Source organism: Saccostrea echinata, unplaced genomic scaffold, assembly GCF_033153115.1.
Source record: "Saccostrea echinata isolate AGI-Se365-2 ecotype Australia unplaced genomic scaffold, CSIRO_AGI_Sech_v1 ptg000020l, whole genome shotgun sequence".
In the NCBI taxonomy this organism is placed as follows: Eukaryota; Metazoa; Mollusca; class Bivalvia; order Ostreida; family Ostreidae; genus Saccostrea; species Saccostrea echinata.
This window is the reverse complement of record NW_026889769.1, coordinates 6,135,170-6,145,048: the sequence shown is the minus strand read 5'-3', so window position 1 is coordinate 6,145,048 and position 9,879 is coordinate 6,135,170. Positions and strand designations below refer to the sequence as shown.

The window sequence follows — 9,879 nt, the reverse complement described above, 5'->3', positions numbered from 1 at the left end:
ATTGCAGGGATTGTCTCAGAGGATAAGGAGCTACCAACCCTTGCGTCAATTTGAGTGATGAGAAGCTCCTAGCCCTCGGGTGACTCGGAGGATTAGAGGCTTCAAGCCCTTGGATGACTCGAGCACGACAGGCCTAAGTCCTTCAGTGACCTAGGGGATGAGAGGCTCCAAGTCGTTGGGTGACTCTTAGATGAGAGGCTCCAAGCCAAGGTTGACTCAGATGTTGTGAGGACCCCGGCCCTACGGTGACAAAGAGGTTGAGAGGTCCCTGGCATAGTGGTTGATTCAGGGGATTAGAAGCTGTCAAACCTTAGTTAATCATAGAGTGAGAGTCTCTAAGTCTTTTGTTAACTCAAAGGATGATAGGCCGGGGGATGAGTCAAAAGATAAAAGGCCCCAGCTTTTTTGGTGTCTTAGAGGATGAGAGGCTCAAGGCCCTAGGTTGACACAGAAGATAAGAGCCCCAAAGTTCGGAGGTTACTTACAGTATGAGAGTTCCCAAACCAATGACTTTGAATTCTCACTATGTTTCTCCTGTACATCACCGGTTTTCCCGTGCTCTGTGTTGGCGTCAACTTTTCTTCACAACAAGATCTTGCAATGGCGGATCCAGGAATTTCATAACGCGCGCAGTAGAATGCAGGGGGTCTTGGGGCTGCATTGAAGTGCCAGTGGGTTAAAGGAAAAGCCCCGGTGGGGGTCCGGGACGAAGCCCCCAGAAGCTGACGAATTCTTACAAATAAAAGGTTTTTCCACTGATTTTAGGATAATGGACATATAAGTTCTACATACAGGTAAAAAAAAAAACAACCAGGGGGAGGGGCGCCCGGCGCTGGATCCACCTTTATCTTGTCCTTGGTATTCTCCTCGCAGACTGACCTAAGTCGATAAAAAATAGGTAAAAACAATATACCCGAACTTTCTTTAGAAAGTGCAGATATAAAAAAAAACGCCGTTTTACGACCCCCTTTGGCTCCAACGATGAAAATAAAATTCCGAAGTCCTACTTTACATCTACAGGACACCACCAATTACCTTCAAAAAGATGATTCGGCTACTGAGTATAATGTATGAGTTCTGTGAACCAGATTTCTGTTTAAAAAAAGAAGTCATTTTTCGACCCCCATTTGACCCCAAGATAAAAATGAAAGCTCTGAAACCTTATTTCATCTCTACAGGACACCAACTATCATATTCCAAAAGATAAATTGGTTACTGCTTAAATTGTATGAGGAATTATAAGAAGAAGAAAGTGTGACAGACATACGGACAGACCAGGATAACAACAACAATATACCCGAACTTTCTTTTGAAAGTGCAGGTATAAAAATCACAGGAGAATGCATAGTTAATTTAATATTGCACACAGAAGAGAATTTACTCATTAGTAAAAATACTCATGAGTAAATTTTTCGCCATATTAACAGAGTACAATTAGACAAAATGTTTCCATGAATATACTGTATACAGGATTATTTACGTCCCTTTAATTTTTCCTCTACCGTCCATACTTACGATTTTGCCCATATTAAATTCCAGCAGACACCTTTGTGTTAATAGAAAAATATGAATATCTTTTGAATTCGACCAATTTTTAAAAGAAAAAGACGGTGGTTTCCTTTATTTTGAGTTCTCTTGGAAATATCCAGTCGAAATATGAATAAAATGAATATCGTTAATTGATGTAAAAGGTGAAACTAACAAACAGCGATCAACCTCATAAATCTAGTAAAGAATATAAATCGTGAATAGGGCAAAAACAAGGATAGACCTCCGGAAACTCCAAAGGTGGGATCAGGTGCCTAGAAGGAGTAAGTATCCCCTGTCGATCGGTCACGCTTGCCGTGAGTCCTATGTATTGATCAGGTAAATGGAGTAAACCTTGGTCAAAATAATATAAAAAACATTGGCCTAACAATTAGTAGGAAACATGTCAGTCAAAATATGTCAAAATACGATACGTTGTATTTGCAAATAAGGTCATTATAACACCATAGAATTTGCGAATTGCTGACTTTTAAAGAGATGGTCTAAAAGCTTGTGACATCAACTTATTTGTCAGTAGGCTACCTCTGCTTAAAAATTGATTACGGTTAGATCATGCTCCTGAGTATGTAATCAGTTGGAAGACATATACACCATATGCAGGGGATTGTGGAATGTTACTGCATGAAAAAAAAGGAAAGTTGACGATGGAAAACTGGAGTCATCCCGTTTGTCATATGGTTTAGATTTTAGTAGGTCATTAACTTCTGTAGTCAGTAAAATATCCAGATACTCTGCGGACTCTGTGGTAACCTTTATTTCGAATTCATTCAGATATTTTGGGTAAACATATGAATGAAAATAACTATTGTTAAGGACAGATGATACAAAAAAAAAAAAAAAAAAAAAATGAATGCCTGGATTGATATATATTTTTGGACCTATTTTGGTTGTAAATGATGCGAATAATAAATTTCTAAAATATTAAGAAAATGTAAACTTTCTATCATTGTCAAAATTTTACCTTTCTGCAGCCATCCTTATTAATCTATACAACTTTTAGCTACTTTAAATCCCATTATTATGAAACTAATAATAAAAAATGAAAATCTATACGGTTAAAGTTATTCATACTCCTTTGAACATGACTTAAGTTGTTATTTTTAAAATTTTTGACAAAAGTTTGTTTGCATCATCTGTCCTTAATGGACAAAAATGTTGTCAGTATATCGAAGTGTTGAATTGAAAACCACGACAAGAGTTTTCTTCTCATGTAGAAGTTCTGCTTCATAAGAATATAAAAGCAAGTCGGCTAATAAAGAAGCACAATCAGTGCCCATCGGAATTCCAACAGAAGGATTTTGGAAGACCTGGTATCCAAATACCACATAAATGTTGCCAATGAGGAATTCCGGCATCTTTTTAAAATCAACTTCAGAGTCTCTGGAGTCCACCCCCCCCCCGAACTGCGCATGCTCTTCTTTTTTCCCTAAGCGGGGGACACAATTTCACTGAATTAGCTTGTTCCTAAAGATGTCATTAAATTTGTGTAAATTATGTACAAACATTTAGCTAACAGTATGCGATAAGTAGAAGTGGATAAGTGGACACGGGTTAAAAATTTATAAGAGGGTATTTTTTCTTCTGTTTACTATATACATATCATAAATAATGATATTATCCATAACAGGAATGCACATAAAAACTATGAGCCGAAATGACCAATTTTTAACGTCAAGGATCTCGGAAATATTTCGGGACTCAGATTCAAAAAAAAAAAAAAAAAAAAAAATGAAGGAAAATTAACTCGTCCAGATGCGAAACTATTTAGTGAGGGGAGACAGGGAGTCCAAGGTCATTTGATAACGACGATTCTCCCTTTCTAGAAATAAATTAAAATTTTCGTGAATTCATGGTAACTGAGAATGAAGCAAAATCTCTGAAACCGGTGTCTAAAAATATCAATGCAATTTCATTAATACTTCATATACTTCAGAAAAGTTGAATAATTTGATGATTTGTCTTTGTCAAAATTAAAAATATTTAAAAAAAAAAAAATCATCAGAGCAATAATCATCGGCAATGGGGTATTTCTACTATGGGGAAAATGCCATTTTTACTGATAAAGCCAGGATCCTTCCAAAAGTGTCAAGTAATATCTCCCTAGAATTTCTGGAAAGGGGTGGTGTGAGGGGTGGGGCTATAGAGGTAAAGTCAGTGTGTGACTAATACTTGTCGAGACTTTCATCATTCTCTTCCTTATCTATCAACATATTCCATAAAGGTATTATCTTCATCCTTACTTTTTATAATCTGATCTAATTTATTAATATAGCCGGTAAAAGATGTAAGCCATGGAACACATATGTGCAAAAGGCAAAAGTAGTGAAAATAGCTTTATATATATATTTTTATATATATAGTATACTCTGTAGTAGAATAACGTTAACAAACTCAACCGAATGCAGAAGGTAGGACTTCATGAGTCCCTGAAATTTTCACATAAATTATACATTATTATATTCGTTAAAAAGTCCCTCAGAAAGACAGAAAAGATAACTGTGTATTTTATTGCCTTTAGTTTGGTGAAATATATTTCAATTACAAGCGCACCTGAAGACGGAAGATATATCGCGTACCTGTAAATATTGCATTATGGGAAATACGTGACGTCACGCTGATAAATGTAAGCACATTCGAAATCGTACGGACAATGTTTACGATGTGAAATCTGTCTGAATTTTTATTTTCTCCTCTTCCTTTTAGTTTGATGATCTTAGAACACATTTTAGATGTTCCCTTTCGTTTTAAATAGTTGAAAAATCGGACAATGTTCAAGTGTATACCTCTGTTCAAAGCTTGCAACCGGCAAGTGGAATATATTGACAGAAGACATTGTAGTTTGACTGAAGTCCCAGATGATGTTTTGAGGTATACGCGAAGTTTAGAGGAATTACTGTTAGACGCAAATCAGTTAAAAGATTTACCAAAGGTAAGAATGCTTAGAATTTTTAACCGAGTCTAAAACATGGCGTGCTATTTTGCCTTGGTAATGAATATGACTTTCTGTTCTTCAGGGGTTCTTTCGTCTTGTTCAGCTCAGGAAATTGAGTTTGAGTGACAATGAGATCGCCAGACTACCACCAGAGGTTGCAAACCTCGTCAACCTCATGGAATTGGATGTCAGCAGGAACGGTATGTCTACAGTTTTGAGATATATTTTTCAATCTATATAATCGGAAGTTGATACTATAGTCGCCATATTGGATGCTACTGGTTGAAAGCAAAGAGGGTGTGTTAGAATTTAGCCACAAAGTGTACATTTGCGTTATGTTATTGTTTTTTACTTACTCTTCTACTCTTAATTTTCTAGACATTTCCAAAATTTAATTATCATCAGTTGTTTAATGATAGAGGTTAAAATACCAAGGTTTGTTGAAGATTGTTTATAAAGGGGAATAACTCTTATATCCTTGATAAACAGAAAGTGGAATGCTAGGAATTTTTCCCACCTTAAAAAGTAATTGATGCCTCAACATGACCTGTTAACAGTTGCCACAAAATTCTTGGCCTGAATAATACACACAAATGTCAAATTAAGTTCAGTTGGATGAATTATTAGCTGAGAATAGCTTCTTAATACCATTCACTTACTAAACAGTTATATAGTCATAGGGTTACATTTGAGGGCTAAAATCAGTAAAGAAGTTAAATCCTTCTTCAAATAGCATTCAAGTAAATTTTGATAAATTTTTTTTTTTGAATTTTCAAATAATATTTTAAATTTTTACTTGCTAAACCATGAAAAGTTTTAATGTATAGAATTATTAACTGCTGCAACACATTTCAGAAAAGTTTTACCTCTTCCCCATAAGTGTAAAAGAAAACGCATAATAAAAATGTATCCATTGGGAAGAACATCCTCTACTTCATAAAATATAATTGCATTTTCCAGTGTAGGAAAATTAGTTCACTTAGTGAGAGACAAATCAATTTTTAATTTTTTACAGATGTTTTAAAGCAAATTTTATCAGTTTATTTTCATAATAATGTAAATTTTAAAATGGTTCAGTGTGATTTGATGAAGATTCATGGAAATTCATTTTAAATAAGCACAACTTGTGTATGTATATCCAAATGATCTAGTGTAATATTCTAGTGGGAATAAAAAATTTTTTTGCCATTATCCAGTCCACTTCTGATGTGATCTAGTGATTTATTTATTCTTGAGAGTGGTTTGTTTATAAATTAAAAGCTTATCAATTCTCAAAAAAGGCTTTCAATATATTTGAAGTGAAGAGGTGAATTTATTCATCAGAAGAGGCTGTTTTAGAATTATTTCCAGTCATTTATGTGCCAATTATGAAATTTGAAGTGGTGAATTCTGATCAATGAAACAGTGAAAATTCACCTCCTGTCTCTCTTTACTAAAAGCCCTGCCCACAGTTAAGAATTTGCTTTTAGTAAATATAAATCTAATGCATAATTTTTATGTCTTTGTAATTTTAACATGTTATTATAAATAACAAACTGATAATGCTTTCTTTTCCTTAAAATGTTCACCTTGAGAACAATTCACTATAGAATGTTGCTGTATATACAAGCATATGTAGTGTTTACTCTATAGCATATGGGTGTATATTTAAACATGAATCAGTCATGATTCACATTAGTTGGGATCTTCTTATTCAGAAAGTCACCTCATCAGATGCTTTACTAACATTCATAGGACACTGTACCAGCACATACATTATTCACAACCTTTGAAGTGCACATGCTGGAATATAAATAGATTTTTAGACAGATCTGTGATTTTTTATTACCCTGTTGCATTAATGTTTTGTTTATAATCTGCATATACATGTGTCAGTTTAGTCTACTTCATCTAATACATTGTATTTCTACAGTGCTTGTGAACACTGAAACAATTACTGTTATTTATGAATTGCCTTAAAAGCTTAAAGCATAACAAGTTATCTAAGTGAGAATGTAGACATCGGCTAGACAGTTCATACCAGTGATGTAATGTGCATGTGTGTAAATATTTACATGCATTTATTCATATTAATAAGTATGTCTGTCTAAGGCACCGCATGGCTCTGTTTGTGTCTGTTCTTTTAGTTATATTTCCTTTCCTACAAAGCGAATTTGAATTCTAAAACTTTTTAAGGAAATTGTCATTTCGAAGTAAGTGTAAACAAACTAGATTGACTATGACATGTGCATATGAAATGTATTAATCAGTATTAAATTATTGTAAACATTATGCCATAAGTTTGTTGTATGCATCACCTGATTCAATTACTTTCTATTCCTACATCTGTTTGGGAAACTTTATATAAGTTAAATCACATAGCATGTTTAAATAGACAACAATATCTTAATCTAGATATATAATACATGAAGTTTGGATTATTTATACCATTCAGTGCATTGAATAATGGTACTACTATCTACAGGAAAGGTTATGAATAGACTAGTAAATGATCATGTCATTGATGAAATTTATTAGGCATTTTTTAAAAAAGATTACTCTGAAAAAACATTGATATTTTAGATCAGTTTAAAATAGTTCTGTATGTTTATTATTTTGATGACAGCAAACACATCCCTGACTCAGACATAGCTCTATAAAGTTAGAAACGTGTTTGCCTCATTATATATTAATTTATTAACTCCTTTAGTACAAGTTAACCGTGTTAGTAGTAAACAGTGTCTGTCCCCATGTGGTTCGTTTGCCAGAAACAACATGTATGACAGCTAATCTTGTGCTTGGGGCCCTGTTGTTATTGGGATAACTTTCTACTTCATATTGTAAACCTTTCTGTAAGTCTCTATCAGCTGTGCAATCTAAGCTTATCCCTTCCAGATCTGTATACATTACTCTAAGGTCAAGTCCAAGAAGACCCTAAGTTGTAAGACTTGAACCCATGTATAAACACAGTAGACATGAGATCCCCAGATGAGGGCAGTAAAATGGTTTGCTGATATATCTTTATTACAAATCAATTTCTAATAATTGTCTGCACATGGGTAGGGTTTCTAGCAGGCTGTTTACATATTCCCTTTACAACTTGTTTGTAAACGCTTGCTGTTGCTGCTTCACAAGGATGCACAGGATGAAAAAGTATAGTACGGTCTATAACAATGGAGATGAACATGATGAAGTTGGTATTGCATTTAACAACGCTCAATCTACTTGATCTGCATGAGTTTTTATGCAGAGTTGTTTCAGTGCATCACAGTACCCCTGATTGCATCACAGTTGAATACAATAACATCACAGTTTAAATGACGTCAAATTGTGCTGGACTTGCATCAAGGATAGGCATGTAAAAAAGCTTATACCCTATCAAATTATGTTTTCTTATAATAAATAAATGTGTATTATTATTATTATTATTATAAATAAACAGATTTTGAACATAATTTTTTTGATGATATGGTCAATTTTTATGTAGAGAATCAAGAGAATTATCTACACATGTTAAAGTACAATGTTATTTAAAATTTTGTATTTGAAAAATGACTCGGCCAAAAGAATAATTTTAACATTTTTATGTTGATAACTTAAACATATATGCAGTAGCTTAAATTTTTTATCTTTCTATGAGTCAGTTAAATGCAACCTAGAAGAAATTATTAATAAGCTTCCTACATATTATTATTAAGAAACTTAGTAATTTTATTGCCTTTTAAACACCCCTCCTTTCAACATATAAAATGTGTGTGAAACAAAATAAAAAAGTCTTTCATAATGTTAGAAGCATTCACTGTCACAAAACATGACTTGTATACAGTACAACAATTATTTGTTGATATTTTGTAAACTTACTATGACTTAAGATTAACTCAGATAAAATTTGCAGTCCTATTTCTGTGTTTTGATATGTCCCCTTTTTAGTACGTTAAAGGTTACCCTCAATTTTCGTTTCATTTTTTGATAGAAGAATGACTAATGAATACTAGGGTGAAAAGCAAGACATTTTACCCTATAGTTTTTTTTCATTTGTCAATTACTTTGTTAATTAGGAAGTTTTAGCATTTGTGAAAAACCATGACAAATAGTCCATATTTTGAAATGGTCACCATTTTACTACAATCAGGGCAATTTTTTTTCTCTTTTAGAATATGTATCCAAAATTTGAAAATATTTGAGAGTCTGTTTTCATAATTTCTTAATAGATTGGGACTCTTTAAAGAATAAATTTTTATTGAACTGTAAAAAGTTATTACAAGATAATGTATTATTTCACTTACATTTATGGAATATGCTTCACATTCAAATGAGACTGTAAATAATGAGGTATTAGGTATACATGGTGCATTAAACAGTTGAGAACATGGCAAATTTTGGAGTACTAAATGTTTTTGTCCCCAGGTTTCACTCAAAGGGGATATAAATTTGGGTCTATCCATCTGTCTTTCATTCTGTATGTGTGTAATACTTTAGTTTCTTGGATGATATACAGGGCCTGGAAAGGGGCGCATACTGCCGAAAAATGGTGCAATGCAATAATGGCGTGCTGTGTCAAATAAATATTCTGCAAAATGTGAGCATGTATCATTTTCTCGTTTCTAAGTTCATCTTATTCCATGCAACACAGACAATCCATCCAATTTTGATGATGATGATGGTATGGAATTATAAAATTCGAACTGCCTTTTAACATTATGATATTCCAATGGCAAAGAAACAGAAACTTTTTGCTTGCAAATGCTTTGTAACTGACAAGTCATTTTGGACAACTATATAGAAAACTATTGGTTTTGATGTCAAAAGGTCTAAGGTCAAGGTCAGAAATTCATATATTGCATTACATTTGTTTCTTGATGGTAAATTTAGTTCTCTTTGAGCTTTGCAGGGAAGATTACAGTGTTTATTCTAACCGACTCATAATTGATTCCGAGGTCAAAAGGTCAGAAATTCATATTTGCATAAAATAGTTTCCAGATGATGATTTTAGTTCTCTTTGAGCTTTGTCAAGGTCAATCCTTATTTTTTATTCTTAGGGCAGAAACAATACGCCCCCTCCACGATATGGTACGTATCACAATCTTGTGTCACAATTCAATTTTTTCAATATGATACGTTTTAAAAAAAGAAACAAATCACAAGGTTAAAGAAAACATGTATTCAGATTTCAAAAGGCAAGTAAAAGGTGGTGATACAATAAAGAGCACTACTTGTGCTTCTGTAGATTAAAAGAGCACTTTGTTTGTGTCAATACTAGCAGTGGCAGCCTGCTCTGAAACTTTCTCCGTCGCAATTTTCGAGGTCCAATTTTCTCCCTCGTGTGTGTCAAACTATTAAAATGAGGTCAAACCCAATCTATTTGAAGGAGTAACCAAACCCAATCATAAAAAACGTACTGAACCGAAAATCGAGATAGT

At 33.5% G+C, this 9,879-nt stretch overlaps 1 protein-coding gene across 14 annotated transcripts in view; it reads left to right on the top strand.

Moving 5' to 3' along the window:
* The first annotated feature begins 4,147 nt into the window (after positions 1–4,147).
* LOC133189997 (protein scribble homolog) overlaps positions 4,148–9,879 on the top strand; it is a 44,743-nt gene continuing 39,011 nt past the window's right edge. For all 14 annotated transcript variants that reach the window (XM_061325467.1, XM_061325463.1, XM_061325465.1 and 11 more), the window contains exons 1-2: positions 4,148–4,477; positions 4,563–4,680. In XM_061325467.1, the coding sequence (XP_061181451.1) occupies positions 4,316–4,477; positions 4,563–4,680 (280 nt within the window). In that variant the 5' untranslated portion in view covers positions 4,148–4,315. The remainder of the gene's footprint in view (positions 4,478–4,562; positions 4,681–9,879) is intronic.